The 20,228-nt window shown below is 38.1% G+C and overlaps 1 protein-coding gene across 3 annotated transcripts in view; it reads right to left on the bottom strand.

The window, feature by feature from the left end:
• The window catches only part of LOC149786738 (uncharacterized), a 103,702-nt gene that overhangs the window by 43,473 nt on the left and 40,001 nt on the right, over positions 1-20,228 (bottom strand). For all 3 annotated transcript variants that reach the window (XM_089978249.1, XM_089978250.1, XM_089978251.1), the window contains 2 exons: positions 2,124-2,343; positions 747-1,036 (listed from right to left, as the gene is read on the bottom strand). In XM_089978249.1, the coding sequence (XP_089834375.1) occupies positions 747-1,036; positions 2,124-2,343 (510 nt within the window). The remainder of the gene's footprint in view (positions 1-746; positions 1,037-2,123; positions 2,344-20,228) is intronic.

Genomic DNA, 20,228 nt, shown 5'->3' with positions numbered 1-20,228 from the left:
GGTAGTTATGCATAACAACCTCCGTGCTCTGTTTCTAGCACAAACAACTCGTCAGTTTTACTATATGATGATACAATTGGCAGTCAAACCGACTAATAGAGATGAAGAGTTGTCCTCCCTAGTCAACAAATATTCTCGTTTAATCAATCTTAAACTTTGCTGGAATATCAATATTTGTATTTATATGTGGGTCTAAATACAATATAGTTATGATTTACAAGCTTTATTTGATATACAACAGTTCACATACTATCCATAAATGTTATTTGGCTATCATCCAGTCAATATGCTGACGAAACCTTTGGTTTCAGGGTGCGAATGAATAATCAATAAAGTCACATTTACAAAAAAATCATGTGAAAGTCTCCAACCACTACTACTCTACTCTACATTCGGTCGTATTACTCAAGATGCTAGCTTATTGAATCCCATATATGTGTATGCATATTAGAATTTACACAGTGCTGCAGCGTTGGGATGAAGCTAGCAACGGTACATATCCGTATTGTTGGGGTCGAGCAAACCAAGAGAAGTTTGAACATCTTCTAAAAGCCATAAGCGATTTTGTATATGATAATACCATAATGCTGTTTTATTCAGTTATTAAGACCGCTTTATCTTCGGTCTTAACTAGCACTAAAATTTCCCGCGTAACGAATCGTACTAATTAATTCTCAAGATGGTGAACACCATGATGACTGCACGCACTTACTTCTTATATATCCACTCATTAACATATAACTTACGTGTAATGAGGATACTGGCCAATATATATCAATTTGTTTGAGGGGTTCATGATCTCCATCTTGTGACAGCAACTTCTTCGTTAATGAGTCTAACTTTTCCCTTAGTTCTTTGGAATCTGCCGTCAGAGGTATTTTGTCGACAATTCTCTTTTCAACGAAGCATTCTATCCGTCTATTCTCGCTGTTGCGTAAGCGACATAAACTAGCGGTTGTATGCAAATGGTGCGATGGTAGAATCCTCTCCCCTAGAAGCACATTTAGAAATGTACTTTTACCCGAACTTGTTTCGCCTGTAGCAAGAAAGTCACATGAAGAATATATTAGTGTACATTCGTTGATGTTTGAGAACTGGTACTTCTTTAAATAAATGGAACCTAACTGTTAAATTGTTTCATGTAAATGAACGCAAATATCGAATCGTTTCTAGTCATAACATATGAAAACGGTTTCAAAATAAACTATTTATTGGGATCTAAGATGATCTTATGGGGAATCTATCTCGACCAAAATAAATTAGTTTTGTATCTATCATAATATAGCTCGTGAGCCGCATTAAAAAAAAATTTAAAACATATCGCTGCCAATCACGCACAATGATTTTTGTTGCTCTCAGAGCATTTTCTAATAATATGCTGCAATTACTGGTTGGATTGCAGTATCGAACTGATTACATTGTCCAGCATGATAAAACACGCGAGATATAATGGTATGTCCCCACAATAAAGTGAACTATTGATAAGTTTGAACTTGATATTTTGAAGGTGCGTACATTTGATTGTTTTTACTTTCATGTTTTAGCGCAACTTAGACAAGGATGTATCTCAGTTTGTATTATAATTATTAAATGTAGATTTCAAATATGATTTCCTAATTGTTTACCTTGAACAAATAACATAAGTTATATTTCATCAAGTAAATATTTAATACAATACTTAAGAAACATATGTATATTGAGAGTTGATTAAGAGACCCCTTGCTATGGAAAAATTTAATTTTTATGCATCTGATGAAAGGAGCACAATTAAAAATTGCACTGTCCTGATCTCATAATTTTAAGGTATATCGTACGGAAACGTAAAAACGCGATAGTAGTATATTGATTGGGAATGTCCTGTCAGCAGCATGAGTTGGTATGAGATAAAATTATGACTAACGAAACCTTTATTTGTGCTTTTAATATAGTTGTTTTGTTTGATAAAAAGTGACTTATTTAGATTAAATGGTAGCACCACTCTGTACAACGTAAAACATATTAATTGGTAATTAAGCATAGTCGTACACAACTCATGCGGATATGTAAAGACATAAATAATAACATGCTGGTTTAGCCAATTATTTAATGAGTGTCAAGCTTATCAAGTAACCAAGAATATATACCAGAAACAACAATTTCAAATTCCTCTGTCATGTTCTGCAGCAATGTCTTAATAGTTTGTAACTCCTCCTCATAGTGTGGGAACCTCATTTCGATCACCTCACCCATATTCTCCTTTAATGATTCATTCTCAACAGTTGTAATTACGTCAGAGTACAGTTCTAGCATATTCGTCTTTAAACCTTTGTACCATTGTACTGTTTTATTAAGTACATCTTTAATCTGCAGAGAAACAAAGGTTAAAATATTACGGTATTCAGAACAATATTATTCGCAAACCTCAAGTAATTCGTACAACAAATATTCATATATTTAGAAGTAATCCTGGTAGAACTATGCCATCCACTCACCTTTTTGAAAATCTGATACAAATCACAGCATCTATCCTCCATGACTTGACAAGCGACCTTTATGTTATGCTAAACATATGGATGATCAGCATTAATAATATACGAAAAGTGAACATATATGAGTGATATAAGTTTATGAAGCGTATCAGAGTTTGAAATGGCAAAACTTACTACTCATACTTATTCTATACAACCCATTGAATAAATGGCACGCTTTTGAGACTGTGTACATCATCTGTACACATCCGGTAGGTCATGAAGCAGCCAGTTCTGGATTAATCATTATCAGCCCAGGCTACATATAAAGTTCGCTGTTCGATTACAACTGACGCAGGCTGTATCAAAACGGCCAATCTTGCGTTTAAATTAAAAGAGAGGTCAACTGGTTAGTTTTAATCTACACCTGAGTAAAATAGTTTCTGCTAATATCGAAAAATAACTGAATATTTTGAGTGAGGGTGCTGGAAATATCTAGTTGGTCCACATTTGCTCTCCATGCTTATTATTACATGGTGCATGTAAAGTAATGACGTATTTTTCGGCATTGGTATACAAAGTGAAGAGCCCAGCACGTGTTTTGAAACGACCTCTGAACGCTAAATACGTGGTTTTCATTTACATTCTCCATCCAAGCGAAATCCTTGAGAATTATATGCTGTACTGTCAGCCAGAAGATTGCAAATTCGAATCAAAGTTTCAGACAAAATATGTCTTAATGATAATGGAGACTACTGGGCCTGGCTGACTGTAAGAGCGATTTCAGTGATGGATATGTGGCAGGTATACTCAAAGAATCGTATCTGAAATTGATTTGGACTGATCACATCAGTTGACTGTTAAACATCAAAGCTTAAAATTATTTGCGTGCCAAATATTTAAAAAGAGTCAAAAGCACAGCTTTTAAGGAGAAATTTTGTATTATACTAACGAATGACCGTGGCATATAATGGCAAAACTTCAGATTGATGCTATGTAGCAGAGAAACTTCGATCGCTGCATGCTTTGAGTAGATCATATCGATTTATCAAAGAAGCACCTTAGATTATATATGCCTTTTCAGGGACTAATTCAGAACACAATGATGAATAGATTAAATTGACAATGGCTTTAAAAATGGAAATAAATACCCAGAGACTGGCTTTGACAAAAACACGAAAAAGAATTTATATAATATGGTGCAAAATATAGCAGTTTCTGAGGAGATTGCGCACCATATCTGAAGCAAAGCGTGATAATTTTAGTGAAAGTTCTACCTGTAAAGCTAACTACATCAAAGAACAGGTCAATTAAACAGATGTTTCAGGGTATTAGATAGGAATGGAGTTTGAACAGTTTTACAAACAAATGTACCTAGTGGCAGAATAAAAGCAGCAGTATAATTTGTAGTGGCTGTTCGGAACATAAACAACATAAAAGTATTCATGAAATATACAAGACATCTGATATTACTGAGCGCGTACGTCAGTATGACAAAATGTATGACAGTATTGCATTTGTGGATGGGTAATTTGAGATTATTGAGGCGAACCCCTTTTTGAACTATATTATGTCTAGCGCTGAAAAGGAATTTCGCTATCGGGACCTGAAATATGTGTGCTTAATTATTTCACAATGGCTGATTATCAAGTTTGCGTCATTAACGGGAACTTCATACGTTTTTGTATAACAAAGCTATAGAGGCTAATAACGAGATACAAGACCAGCGACTGGAATAAATAATGGCATCCATTTACCCATTGTCGGAATGTGTTATACCTTTTTTAAGTTCAGAGAGGCAAAGTCTATACCTGAGATAAAACCTCCATTAGATTTGAAGCCCCAAACGGTAATATGAGATTTGGTGCAATACTAAGTAAAGGATAATTTGAACCTATTTGTGCCGAGATGAACGTGGGGAAACATTATACATGAGTTTATGGATTTATTTGTAAAGGAATATTCAGATAACTCGCCGGTTTTTTTATATAAAACCATCCGGTAGTATTTGAGATCAAGATCAATGATGAATTGTCTATCATATGTGTAAGTTCAATTAAATAAACTTCCATATTTTTGTAAAGTTCATTGTCATTCGCACTCAAACATGCAAAGGTGTATGCGTTGGAAAATATAAACTCTGCGGCAGAACATGTTACGTTCTGACCCAGGCGCTTGACCATGTCTTACATCTGGCACTGGAGTCAAATCACATAATCACCTTTGCTAGCCATGTGGATCTGTTCGTGAATGTTACAAGGCGCGTAAAGGACAAACACGTTTGATTGAACAGTTACCCATGATTGCACTGACAAAGAAATAAATGATTTAATAGCTTGGATGAAAGCAATTTGCAGTTTCCAATCCTGCTTCAATGCAAAAACTAAACAACGTTATTGACTGATATTTTATTTAGAGGAGGTTTCCTCTATGTGATCATGCATACCGTGCCGGATGTGAAGCAAATCGCACAACATCATGGAACAAAATACCAAGTTGTATGCAAATAGCCGACATATTTTAATTATGGAGACCCATATTTACACCGAATCCAACACCGGTTACTAATCCACCACTAGTTGTTAATGGAAAAAGCAAGAGAGTACAAAATGCATGACAGCGTAATATAAAACTACCAAGTTATGCAAGAAAGGCTGACGTACTTGAAATAGTAGACACGCGTGAACAAAATCGTTGCCATATTTAGGACGGCAAACTCCGTCGTCGCGATGAACTAAACCGTCTTACATATATGTTGTTGCTACTGCATCTGCTGAGCATGTTCGTGACCTAGGACAGCAGTGACAATTAACTGAACATAAGCTCAATACGCATAGCAGAGAGTTAGAACATCACTTGGAAATTATTCCAGCCACATACAAGCTAGGTAAAGCCACTAAAAAGCTGCTAACAAATATGATCCCTGTAATCACATTTGTGTCAAAATCGTTTGGCCACTCTGGAGTTAAAGCAGATATCATCCTTAATACGTATGTTTTTATGTCGCTTCGTTGTGGCAGGATGAACTTTAAATGACGATACTGTGGATTCACAGCGGTGCCCGTACAATTCTGAACCATAACGATACCAGCACCATTAGTGATAAAATTAAAAAGAGTATTGAACGAAATTTGAAGGCGTTGGAGAAATACACCATTGCAGAGTCAGAATGGACCATTGATAGATGTATTTAAGTCTAAGTGCATATCTCACCATATCAAAGGATTCCTTGGTGCAGTTACATACCATCACCAGAATATACCATTGAATGGGCAATTGAGTCAGCATTAGATCCAGCAAGTGACAACTAAGACATGATTCGAGGATAGGGGCAGCACATGGTTAAAATTGAATTCCCAGGTTACCCAGTCCACACATAGTAGCAAACTTGAAGCACTTAACCCTGGGTGAGTAACATTAGGAGTTGTTGTTGATGAGAGGTATGATTGGTTCAGAAATGGAAAACGCACTACCAATGGATAAATAGTCTTATTTGGTTGCTTAAACAACACAGGAAGCACGAACGTCAGAACTTTCCATGCAGAAGTTGTATGCATGTATGTATGTAGCATTGAACTAGTGATCACAGACCATGCATTATACTGTGCTGGAATCAGTGAACAAACTCAGCGGAAAATAATGTCAGAACAAGGTGAAAACGTTGTCAAATTTACTGCGGTGCAGCGAAAGATGAATGTTCTTATCTTAGGCGTCGAATGTCTCAATCTTCAAGTGAACGCCAAAGCATCCAGCCCAACAACATAAATAGTTGATCAACAACCATGCCGATTTTGTAACATTGGAGTATGATGTGAAGAACGAACTGAGCATCCATTATTATTGTAACTTGGCAGGAAAACAGTTAAGGTATTCCTTACATTACTCGAGATTAACGCAAACTGTATTGGACAAGAGCGCTTTTCAACGGCGTTGACAATTATGACACCTGATAACAATGAGAATTTACCGAACGAAAACAAAGATCCCTGACGTTTCATAAATTGGGTGGGTGTAAAAGTATTTAATAATGCAAGAAGTAACCAGTGCATCAAACTCACCGATAAGATAGATCCCCCACAAGATGGAAAAATACAGTTCATAACTTCGTCCTTGGAAAGGGGAATGGGTAATCAAAATGGGGAGAACATGGCAATATCTAGTCCATATCGGCAAAGCAGCAAAGACCTTCTGAGGAGAAAAGGTGCGTCTGTACGAGTACACGAGTGCCTGGGACAAATATATTGAAACTCAGTTGCGAAACGTTTTATAAATCCTTGGATCGAGAGGATATCTCAGAAAAAAGCACAAGCAAGCAAACAAGGCTTGATCTGGATTTGATTAAAAAAGTATGGGCGACTATCACGATCTGTATTTACGCACCGACGTGTTGCTGATGTGCTTGATCAATTTTGTAACACTGCCATGCACAAGCATAAGCTCTATTGTGCACATTACATGTCACCATCAGGGATGGCGTGGGATGTTTTGTTGTCCAAGACCAAAATCGAGCTGGAATTACTCACCGACATCGATATGAATGTGTAAATATATGCGCGCGGCAACAACTCAAAAGTGGAAGAATATGACCCCTCTGTCCTGAACAGTTCCATTATGTATCTGGTTGAGAATAACTTTATGAATGGGCAATGCTGTATCCGTTATGCGTTTCACTTTATTGACCCCACACACATCGACCTGCAAAAAACACGTGTGCGATTACAACATCATCAGTGACTTCTGATCCTTCTTTGAAGGTGATCTAGAATATCCTGAACATTTACGTGAGACGCACAACGATTATCCGCTCTCAAAGGAGCGTTGTCCCATCTTCGTACTTGGTTGTCCCCGAATCAGTGATCGATCGTTGCTAAATCCATACGTAAATACAGTGAATGAAAACAACTAGTACCTTGCCAGTGGTAGTAAATATGACATGCTTTGAAGGCTCATCACTGATCCGACGTTTGAAACCAGAAAGGTGTTTGATGGTAGAACTCGTATCGTTTACAGTTAAACATCAGAACACAAGCTGGCAAAAACAATCTTCCTTGGCTCGTACTTTTGGCACTTGTCTAAGCTGCACAAATATGAGTTTTAATATGACAAGATCAAATCGTTTTATCCTAATTATGTCAAGATCATGAGCAACGAAACTGAATCGCAATTGATGCCTGTCACCACCAACGATGTGCACGCGGAAATGGAACAGCCACGTTTTGGTCAATGAATTTGATACCAACGGATATCCGAATGAGTTTCCATTTTGTAGTGACATCAATACAAAAATTGTGGTAAGTTTAAAGACGAATGCATGGATAAACCAGTTGAAGGGTATTTGGAACAACAACATAAAATGTACTCAATTGTAGTTGGACCATAACCCTATGAAAATAAATAGAGAACAAAAGGTGTTTGACAGATCATTATGTGTACGGATTACCGACACGACATGGATGAACAATGTCTCCCAAACCGACGTGAATTCACAACACGACAAAATATTATAGAGTTTCAGGAAAATCATATAGGTGTTTGCTCATGCAACCAAGAGAGTCTGTCCGCTTGATATTAATCGTTGGATACTCCCCGATAGAATCACATTCTTCGCACTTAGGCATCATGCTGTTTCTAATGACACGTCCACTAATGCATATACGTGTTAACGCAAATATTGTTGGTAGTTCCGTATTTGCTGGAAACATTTTGATATTTTTCTCGCACAAATGCCTGGCTTGGAGGCTATGGTCCACCTTGTGATGTTCCCGAACGATAACTGTTTAGTTGTCTTGGAGTATCAGTCCGTTCCGAGATAAACAAATTGACGGATCATAACGGGTGAGTGGCACAACATTGTCTATCTTCGAACCCTCCAAGTGCATACATATACCAAATAGACTTGTCTCCGAGTGGTTGCAACCGTGCCTTCTGTACGGTATTTTTCTAAGTAACTGTAACTTTTCTCGAATCACATACGTTGGTTTTAATCCAATCGTGTATGTGCCTTCATTGTTTAGTGCTGCTATGACTAATGTAATATGTGTTACCCATTTGTGTGACAGAGAACTACAAATACAATGTCCTTGCTTCCCAGATCGCATTAACAATTATTCCTCGTACTGATGACAAAACAAAAGGAAAACGTTCCACAGTATGTAATTAAATAGCTCCACAATAGCGTGATCACAACAAATGGTGACCTGTCTAAAACTAACTCGCACGCGGTGTTTAGTAAACAAAGCAGCAACAGATCCAGGAAATTATTTAGCACGATCCACTTGTAACAGCCGAGAGTATGTGTGTGGTCTGCATGAATAAATGTGTTCGAGTGCATTTGCAAGACTTGCCAAATCCTTGGACGTCAAATTACTAGCTTTGACGTTTATTCTAGCAACATCAGCAATGTTTGTCGCATTCTTATATGTTCACAATTGACCTTGTCGATCGCAGACACAATAGTGTCGAAACACAAGAAATCAGCTTGATGAATTTCATTTGGCATTTTGATATCAACCCATACAAGTGAAACTTTTTTTGGTAATGACAGGTATATTTGCGCAATGCTTGTTTGGCCAACCATGTTTGAGTAATCTCAGTAATAACCTTTTCGGTACTCGTTAATGTTTCCAAAACGGGTCACCTATTGAATAACCACTCTGTCTGTAGAATAATTCGGATAATATCCAATTTTTTGTATCCATTGTTTATCTGTGTTAATATTGTTTACATTGAGTGCCATCTACCGGAGGTTTTGGTTTCTTGTTACAAACAAGTCGTATATCCTGTTGTGTACCAGGTCAACAGTAAGTTTACCCAGGGATGTCTTTTTTACCAGAATATTGATTCCATATTAATGAAGTCGTGATGTCAGCACCGAATTCTTGTTTGTAAAACCAGAAGCTACGCCTCCATACTTTTTCCCTATTAATATGAATCTTTTTTGCTCCACATTTGTCGCAAGTTTCAGGAATCGCGTGTTTGAGAAACCGTGTTGGATTTGCAGCGCGTGCTTTTGATTGAGGTTGTACACAACATGAAGATATTATTGAATTGTGTACTCTATTATGGCATCGCTATAAAGAAAACACGCAGATGCTTTCGTCGTCATTGATGTGTCTGCATAGGCAACACCACAACGTCCAAGCATGGTGATGATACTGCTAATTCAGAATTTCCAGTCTCAGTTCATGCACTTGTAATTGGTATTTCTGGATCAGGTAAAACTTCAAGGATTTTTGAATATGGTTCTAAGATTGCTGAAGTGGGATTTGATGTACGTAAATGAGCCATCGGCTGACGATCACCATTAGTATGAAACTGCCGGATTTGCCATATTTGTACCCTATGGGTCCTCTGAGAACAATATTCGTCTCCACTCCCCATAACATAGTGATCCGCCCACGCGATTTATACATATTTATCAATTTTAATTTTGTACGCTTGGTCGCAAAAATACATCACTTGAGTGAGCCAGTTGGACCAACACCACGTCTGCGGTAAATTCTCTAACTTGATCACGACGATCAGACTCCATTACTTAGACAATATGATACACTCTAATCAAAACACAAACGAAAAAGACGATTAAGGGAATGTCATCATAAATGTCGAATGCTTCGAACTGAATTTCATCCCCCTTGACCAACGTTGATAGTATTACAACTGTGTAAGTTTCCATGGCAATATTGTTGGGCCAATTAAGTATTGGTATTAGTGGTACAAAGTTATTATCATGATGCCGCTTATTAGTTATCAATACTATCATTAAACCACAAGCACCCTTAGTTGCAGTGAGGATAAATAAATATGTTCCGGACTCGCGCATCTTTAAGATTTGACTTTTAGATCTGTCAAAAGAATATTCAGCAATATATGTGAAAATGACTCACCTATTTGTTTAAGGTTTTTACCTTAGTTTCTTTCATAATATCACATACATATACTTTCATGAAGTTACTATCCGCGATGTTCATTGTTTGTCAGCGATTTGCTGATCCACGTATCGTTTTGTTGCTTAATTAGCATCATCAGCACAGTTTTAGATAAACGCAACCGACCCATAATTGTCTCAGATTCCACCGATTTTGGTAAACTCAGCCATATTCTTTACCACAATGTCGACTTTTGGCTTGACAGTAATATCCTGAATGTCCGCATGTAACGATTTATATTTGCCATTGTGATCAAAACTTCATCTGACTTGATACCAACAAGAACACGACTAGGACATTGAGACAAATCTGCTTTGGTGGCTAACCATCTAGCACCGTGGCGCCGAGCTAAGTAACATCCATAAATATTAATAGGCATTGTTATATAATATTACAGGTACTTTAATGTAAAATCAATAAGTGTTTTGACGTGTTGGTGAACGCTCCAGTCCAAGCAACACTGCAATGTCAATATGATCGCATATCATTCTATCCAACCGTGTTTATACTGGCATAGTCGAATCAACAACGGTTGTTTACCTTGGTTAATAATTAACAACATCAACAGGTGCTGCATGTTCATACGGCTCAAATTACAAACTATGTTGAGGTGTTACCGTGTATGTGACCCAGGGAGTGACATGGCCTATTGATGAATTCAACAATATTATTAACAATACCGGCTTCGCGTGTGCGTGGCATCATTCACGTAAGTTCATTTCGCTTAAAGCACAACGAACATGTTTGGCTCATTTTGCGATCGTGAGTAAATAACGGAGCGATCTTCTGGGATCCGAGAATATTCAACGAACTGTTCCTGGTAAGAGAAGACCTCTTTCTCTTTTGATACGGTCACCTACCGCGTTTGACAAAGCCGTTCTTAATGCGATTCCTAGAGCCACTAATACTGCTGTTTCTGAAACGTCTGGAGCGGTGTTTGCCAACAATGCTGGAATCACAGCAAGGAAAGGAAATATTCCACCTTTTTTGCATTTATTCCACCTCAAACTTGGATAATTTTAATTTCACTGAGGTTCTTTTGTACTTGGCCGCATTAAACTGAGCCAGCTGTGTTTGGGTTAACTACACAGGAACGTTTCCAGTTAATTTTGCATGAGAAAGTTTTAGTGTGACCCCACAATTTCTAATGATTGTGTGTTTTTATTGTCTCTAGTTGAGTATCATTAAGACGGAATCTCAGTTCGTTGTAGGACGTTATTATTCAAATACGTCACAGGTCTAAAATTATGAGTATTACAAAGATGTATCGATCGCTGTCATTCAGCCACCATCACCATCAAACATCAGTGGTTTGTCAGAAATTATCATAGTATAACATCCGTTATTAGCATCATACATCTGCATGAAAGTACATATCAATGACAGACTGTCTGAACAACTCCAAGTGTTCTAATGAAAACCAACAAATCGGGTACAACGTACAAAAGTCTTATTTTGGTATTTGCAGACCAGTGTTAATGTGTTTACGATTACAGATGGTCACCTGGTCGTGTAATATGAGGAGTTGCTTCTGTGTAGTCAAGCGAATTTCTTCAGAAGGTTCTTGATTACCGTTTAACCGCAGAGAACTTTCGGTCACTTCCAAGGTGTCAAATACCATTTTGCTATGTTCTTGACTATTATCTTCATTTACATTTTGACATACATTTTGTTCATTCATTTTGACCATGTTGGGTACTTATTTGACAATTATATTGTCATGCAATGGCTGTTTTAGTGTGTGCGTCCGTAGGATATGCAAGAAAAGACAGCGTTGAAGTGGTTTTCGGCTGCATAAAATGATAACAAGTCTGATGAAGGGGACTACACAGGCATCCACAAAGCCAGCGTTGGCAACTTATATTTACAAGCAGCACTACACCAACACAACGCTACATCGTTGGGGTTTTTCTTAAGAAGCACTCATAAGTATAACTTGCAAGTCCGATATTTATTGTGACAATGTCACGGTATCACTGATAACAAATCCCTCTTTAGCATTGGCGGGGTAATCGGCGATGTCGGCTTGTACCAGTTTTCCGTCAATTACCAAAAATGCCTCACATGGAAGGAAAAACTTAGATGAATCTTGTACTTGCAATTCTATATTTAATTGATTATGATCTATTATTGGGTATGCTTAAGGCTGGAAGTCTCTGATTTCGTCCACTAACACAGGTACACCCATGTTAAATCCTGGAAGAAATATATCAATGAACTGACCCATATGGACATTTCTTGTTTCCACTTATTTAATAATTTATATAATAATTCGTTTCTTGAGGGCTTTGCTACCCACGTCTGAATCCACTCCATATTGCCAGTTTTGTAATCGTCGATTCTGAGTATCTCTGCTGAGTGGCCTCGTTAACGATTTTACTAGCTGCAGTAAGCATTGATTCTGTCGATTTTTATGTAACGAGAAATGTCTTTTGTTATTTAATCGCCGTATTCGATAACAAAGCTACTGAGCTGCCTGCGAACCCAGACGTTTCAATCGATCCACAGCAGCACTTTTAGCAACTATTTACAACTCGCATTGCAATTAGCTTAGCGACGGTTACAACGCGCGATCATCAGGTTGTGTATGCTTTTGGTGCGCGCGCAAATAATCCCAGTTCTATACTATGCAATTTTCACATGTACACAATCTTTTGTTTGCACATCCAAGCACTAGACATTATTGTTATTTTAAAATATCAGGTTGATCTCTAAAGTACAGTTGTTTTGTTAAGATTCATCATGGCAAATCTACAACTTGTCCCTCTTGATTCACAAGGGAAATGCGAATATGTGACAGCCGAATATTATAGCATTTCAAATACACAGGTGCGGGAGTGTTCAACCGCATACGTCTGAGACTATGTGGTGATGAAAGAAGTGCCTGTGATCTCATGAACACTTATAGCAATTTTAGAGTCTTTGCTAGTTAACACTGACATGATTCGCCGAATTTCTTCATTGATTTAATCTATGTCGTACACGAATAGGGAAATTAAATGGCATGCCACTATGCACCAGTGTCGGCTAGAAACACAAATAAATGGTTCGTAGGCAGACCAAAAAAAACGGTTGGGATCTGATATTAGGCTAACTGCAATACAGTCGCGACGATATTAGTGCAGTCTCAAGTGTGCGTGAGTCACCAGCAGTCAGAGGTGCATAAAACGTCACACTGAATTCTGGCTTTGTGGATGAAATAATGATCATCAAAGTCACGCTCTAGGTTGTATTTGCAAACACCTGCTACATTGAATCATTGATTTCACTTAGCACACGCACGGTCCCAATTGATTCAGGACTAATAGTCGGTTTCGTGTATATCACGAATATATTGAACATATTCAAGTATATGTTTGTTCAAACCCCGCCATGAGATTTAATAGTGGACTTTGTCCGGACTGTAACATATCTTTGACATTTTTGGAGGCCTTCTATCACAAAGTGAATCAAATCGAGTTGTTGGTAAGCAGCTTCGCGGTGTCGCTTTCCATGCTGTGGTATCACTGCCATAAACGCGTTATATGATTGGTTTTTAATTGTTAAATTGGCGCACCCAAACCAGCACGATATATACCCCCTCGACTGCAAGTTCCAGTATAATCAATAATGAAAGAAAGAGTCCGATAATCAGTACAAACACATCACGAAATTCATACAACATGCGGTCAGCGGCAGAACAAATCCGTCGAATATTTCCAAGTTTATACGTGTCAATGCTACGAAATATTATTAGCAATTAGCATGTTACATTTGTCAATGAACACTTTTGGCACATGTGCGTATCGTTGAGTCAAATAGATATGTGTTTTCATGCCGACCTTGTAAAAATATGTGTAAGCGATTAATTTGATTTTCAAGCATCACATCTTCGTACCTCACAATGTTATTTTTGTTTGCATCCAAAATCTTATTCGTGGATTATTATACAATGATAGAAAAGAAATCATCGGAAGCGTTGCTCTCACGTCGCAACGGTTTCTTGTTACTCAACAATGTTTTTAATATCTTTAAAAACATTATAGCAAGGTTGATCATTAGCAAATGCCGATGCCGATTCTGCAATGACGTACAACCTGTCTCGGGTACAACCTATTGCAATGAAATTCAACCACTTTAAGAAACAGTTGTGCTTTTCCTGTGCTTTTCCTGATCCAGTAGGGCTAAGTATTAGTGCACGAAATGAGTTTGAGAACGTTGTTTAGTCATGATGTCTGAAGCCTTTAGGTATTGTTTGCACCGAATGTCAACGATGGATAAATCTTTGCTCTTGCTAAGAGTATCTGAGAATTTTCTTTTGCGTGATGCCATTGAATAATTGTCTAATATAATATGATCATGTCTCTATAACGTGTGCGATGTCACGACAAAATACATAAAGCAAATCCAAATCGAGTTCAAACACGTGCATCGAATACGGGAACGTGTGTTCTATATTTGTCAAAATGTTTCACGTTTACAATGAAAGACGAAAACGGTTTTGCATTAGCAAAGTCACCAGAGACACCACGGAGTAAGTACCTTGTGACAATCATCTTCCCAGATAAAATTAATGTAGACCTGGTACATGGTGTGATTATAATAACCACCCAAGACTGGTGAAACACCTATCAACCGCATCGATGCTGCACGTTGCAGACATGATATTGCTTACAAAGCATCTAATGATATAGTTGGATCTGATTAATGACTTGAATGCGATTGATCCAACATAGGGAGACCGAATTGCAGAATGGGTCGTCATAAGAGGAATAAAAGGCAAGATTACATTGGGCGGTAAAACCATTGATTAAAAGTTAAAGATATACCAATATTAACAATACAAAAGAACAACTTACACAAAAGCCGGACACTATCAAATATATACTACAATCCACAAGGATGCTGGAGAGGTGAAGCCGCCTTTAAACAATTAGTTATTGTAGCCAAGGTCACTAATGAGATTGACCAAACATGCGCTGTGGCATATTTATTTACCAGCATCAATAAATATTTCACAGGGATGTGCAAAGACCTAATGAAATACATAAAACTTGATTTGCTATTTATTCCACACGATCGTATCCGTAATCGACAAGGCCGATTGCGCACATTTAAATACGTGCTAACCATTCTTGATGTGGCTGGAACATACAAAGAAGCGGTTACGTGTGGGACATTTCATTATATATCGGGACCTGGCTATAGTGGAAAAATTTAATCGTACTCTTGCAGAAAGGTTATTCGATCACCACTACTCACTAGAATTGCAAATGAGGCTATAGTAGCCTAGGAGGCATGTTTTGTTTGGTATTTGAATGCAACCGAAGTTTTAGAAGTTGGGCAACAACATTGTGCAACTGATCCAGTTTGGTCCGTGGATGTATTTACGATTTTGGAATGGACTGATACTCCAAGATAGATTGGGAACATCTTCACCTGGTGAGCCAAAACCTCCCAGCCGTGCATATGGGAGAGGTAAATTGCAAGTCATAACAGTAAATACAGATCTACCACTAGCATATGTTGTTGTTGTGTAGAGTTTAACGCCATTTTTAGCTCAATATAGGCTATACCTCTCGGCAAGTATAACTGGTGGGGAAAGAACCCTGGAAAACCCCGGGAAGAACCATCGACCCACGAAAAAGTAATAGCAGGCTTTCAATCTTACCCACGTTAGCCAAGCCTGAACGAGGATATGTGTTGGAACGTTGATACATTGCACTAGCCAGTATCAATCATAGGTTGGTTCACAATATAATAATAATCGGACGCTTGAGTGTTGATTTCATAGGTCGGTGATATGCATCAGCAACTAGTCATTTTCATGACTGTATATCATCTTAACCCCATCCTGATTAAATGATTTGGTCTTGTCATATAAATTTAGTAGATTCAACACGTCGAACACTGACGAACCTAAATAGACTGGTTTTGTCAATTTGAGTTATGATGTTTTACTGTGAATGGCAATGATTTCACCATCAAATTCATTTTTTGGATTGAATGGCCGGGTCTGTGATGAGTCTACCAAGTTTGTGATGCACAATGTCGCGGACAATATCTACTCGGTTACGTTTACGCAGATTATCCATGACTTTCCTAAACACGGTAATGCTTCTGAATTTGTAAAATTAGTCCATCTCTAAGTCATTTTAGAGGTCCATATTCATCCGAATATATGGGACCATCTAGGTTTTCTGGCGAGGTCCAAGCACTCGATGGATCATGGTCACACACATTATCAATCGCAAGTGCAACTGATATTTCCCATCTGCAGTTCACAGTTGTGTTTGGTCCTGAAAGGTAGCACCAATTCAGTGCATTCAGAATATTTGCGGCCGGAGGCATCAACGATCGAGCACTGATTCGGTGACAACCATGTACGTGGTACCAACAGCGCTTCAGGAACTAGCGGATGATCGTTGTTTGCATCGCGGAATCGCTCGGTATATTCAAGAGCAATTTTAAAGAATTTTCCTTGGTCACTCTTGATGTTATGATCGTGAACGTGATTTGGTAGATCAATGTACGCAGGATCGATCCACTGAAATTCACTAACCGGAAGTGGTTTAATCATGGCCATGATTGTTACATGATGTGACGGCTGGGGTCAGCGGAATCATATCCATCCATGTTTTTTGTTGGCTCGAGCGAATATGTGACTTGACCTGGATATTCCAACACGAATTGATCGTTCGATGTTTATATACAGACCAATGTCTGTAAGTAATTACAGCTCCAGTTTGGTTTTAAGCAGCAATACACGCGAACCCATACCCGGCAACAAGAGGTAAAATGCAGGATCGAGGTTGTACAGGCCGAGGTCAGTGCCAACATATTTCTCAAATACATCAGCAAGCAGAACACATCCGAATGCATATACAGTTAATAAGATTGTTGCACTCGAGTATTGCCCAAATGTGCTTTTCTTGTTCGTAATTTTCTTCTGAAATACCTTGAAGCAACAGCGATGAATAAAACTCTTCGATCGGTTGCAAATGAGTTTCAGAAAACTTGTCCAATTCGTTTATATAATCGTAGGGATTAACACAACACTTTTCATCAAAAGGTCTGTATTGGTTGGACAGTATCAGCAATTGATTTTGAAGTTTTCCGCCGTCAGACAGCTTGCTAACTTGCCCATGGAGGAAAGCATACACTGTAACAAATCAATGATCTTCAGTTATTTCATCCGAAACTTCATGTATTCTTGCCATGTTGATGGGGATCACGCTTATCAGAGTCTGATGTCGTGCCTACTAATTGCATTACTAAGTGGATATCATACTTAGGTTATGAAGCAGGTTTTGTTTTTTTCGGGGTATATTCTCAACTGTAAGTTACATGCATTGTATGCTGCTCCTCTGTAAGCACCAGCAATGTGACAATGATCACGAACTTTGGAACCGGGACATTTAATTTTATCGTTGGAGAGGCTTTGCTCATTGTCGATGGAAGAATTTTGCTCTTTGTCAGTGAAAGGTTCGTCGAAAATCCAGCAGCCAGTGGCTGTTATTACTAGTCATAATTATGCGTGCCGTAAATTGTGCTGCGGCGAAATCCATTTTACTTTAATTTAAATCGATCTGAGAATCACCCCAGCTGCGATTAGAGACCTAGAACCGTGGCCAGATATTAACTAGCTTGTCTGTTTTACCATCACATCGTATCACGGCAATATAACCAGCATGGGATTTTTCAGCAATTTACACAATTCGATCGATATCAGGCCCATTTGCGTTTCTTTTAGCAGAGCTATCTACTGAAACATTCTTGGATTTATAATCCGTGTATATGATATATGGGATTTTCATCTGTCTTTTACTACGGTATATTTGACTCATTTTACCAGGTTCTGGCATGATTGTACGTTGTTGGTTTTCACTTATACCACCGCAGTAAAGGCATGGCTGGTGAGCAGTTCCTGGATGTTAAATACAATCATGGAACACTGTTATGTTCGTGTTTATTGCGTCGGTTCAATAGATGAGCAAGATGCTTTATTCGTACCTAATGAAATATCAAATATGCTTCTTTTCCTTTCACCCAGCAACAACAAATCAATCAGAATTCATATGTGGTGATCATGGATCTTTGTTACACGTGAATAAGCTATCATCGATAGCTGGGTTAAGTGTTTCAAATTTATTCAGTGTGACTGTGGTAATCTGCTTAGGAAACACGATATCACTAAAAATGAGTTTATCCAGGTGTCGCCGGTTTTCTCTGGGTATGTCTTGGTTGTCACGAACCACATATAACGCCAACATAATTGTTTTTATCTTCAAAACATATGTTTTCTAAAATAATTTACATTTATAACTGACCTTAGTGGAACCAAGTTTGGCGTTGCTACTTAACTGTATCCGCGAAAGGGGTGATATGGTGACAAATGGACACCAACTTGCGCAAGTCCTTCGATAGTCCAACCATCACTGAATATTGTACCAGCATGAATTTTGTCCGGCTGTCATATCGACCAAATAATGTCAAACATCTTGTAAATTTCTTCCACAGCTTTGTGTGGTTTAAATTTCATGATAACGTTTGCTAACTTTCTTGCACTTACTCTCTTTTGCATAGTCGAATACTGCTCTGTATAATACATTCCGATCGGTGAGTTCTGTTGGCATTCGTATATTTATGAACCAAAACATTTACTTGATTAGCCTGATCCTGAACATCTTGTTCCGTAACATCACAAAAAGACATTCGCTTCAGACGCAGTGGGCGAGTTATGTTTCTATTGATGGTGTACTATTTCATCACTATATTCTACATAATCTGCAACAGCTATTGTGCATACAACCCAGAGTGTTATCTCGATGATTACAACCTCATCAAAAAAAATCAGAATTTCGTGTGACCATTGCTGCATGCCGGTGAATCACACTGACTTCTGATCATAATAGCGTAGCTAAAAGTTTATTACTAGTTAGCCTAATATCCGGTCACTATCGCTTGGTAGTCTTCCAGCAAATAATATTTTTGTGTTTTCAGCAAACACTGGTGCCACTTGGAATAATATTGAACGTCATGCCGGCGCATACATGAAATCGATCAAGGAAAATATTTGACGCAGAATCTGTTTGGTTCACGGCAATTGCTCTAAAATTTCCATACGTGCCGATGAGTCCACACTCAGTCTCATCACCTCGATATAATCTGCAGGGTGGTCAATACGATATGTTTTAGGTTGTCCTAAGGATGTCTTAGATGTCAAGCCATATTTACGAACAGGATATCATATTGTGAGTAACATTTTAAAAATTGCGTCAACAACGAAGATCAGTTTAACTTGCGACGCTGTCAGTATTAGTATGAAGGCAGGCGTAGTTGTTCAAAATCAAATTATGCTTCTGATTTCATCAACAATGGAAACTGTTGCTTTGATATCGATTACGCCAGCATCACCATTAATCGGTTGACACGTGATAATTATATAATTGTGTATCAAGAGCGGCTTGTTATTAATCTCTGCTGTGCAATATTGATGATACAACACGTTAACGCGACATATTGTGTAACTGGTCTAGGCAACGTTGTTCGTAGATTATTTAAAGGTGCACCAAAATGCTTTTGCCAACAGCTAAACAAGTGGCAGTGCAAGTTGTTGAAAGAATCAAAAGTACTGATGTGGATCGGATGAATCAACTTGGGGTCAAAGGCAGCTCAATCGTTTGGAGGTGTACTAAATTTATTAGTGACTTAAGGACCATAATAAAACCGTTTAAGGTACCGTCCAGTGAATATATTCCTCCAGCGGTTAGTAAAATCATTAATGAAGCCACTCAATAACGATTCTTAGATTCATTGCCTGTAAATGTGGCAATGGAGAATGAAACATTGTTGAAGATGTGAGTTGTATTAC

The sequence above is a fragment of the Sinohyriopsis cumingii genome, chromosome 12, assembly GCF_028554795.1.
Source record: "Sinohyriopsis cumingii isolate HCF-2022 chromosome 12, ASM2855479v2, whole genome shotgun sequence".
Classification (NCBI taxonomy): domain Eukaryota; kingdom Metazoa; phylum Mollusca; class Bivalvia; order Unionida; family Unionidae; genus Sinohyriopsis; species Sinohyriopsis cumingii.
The sequence above is the reverse complement of the archived record's forward strand: the minus strand, read 5'-3'. Positions and strand labels throughout refer to the sequence as shown.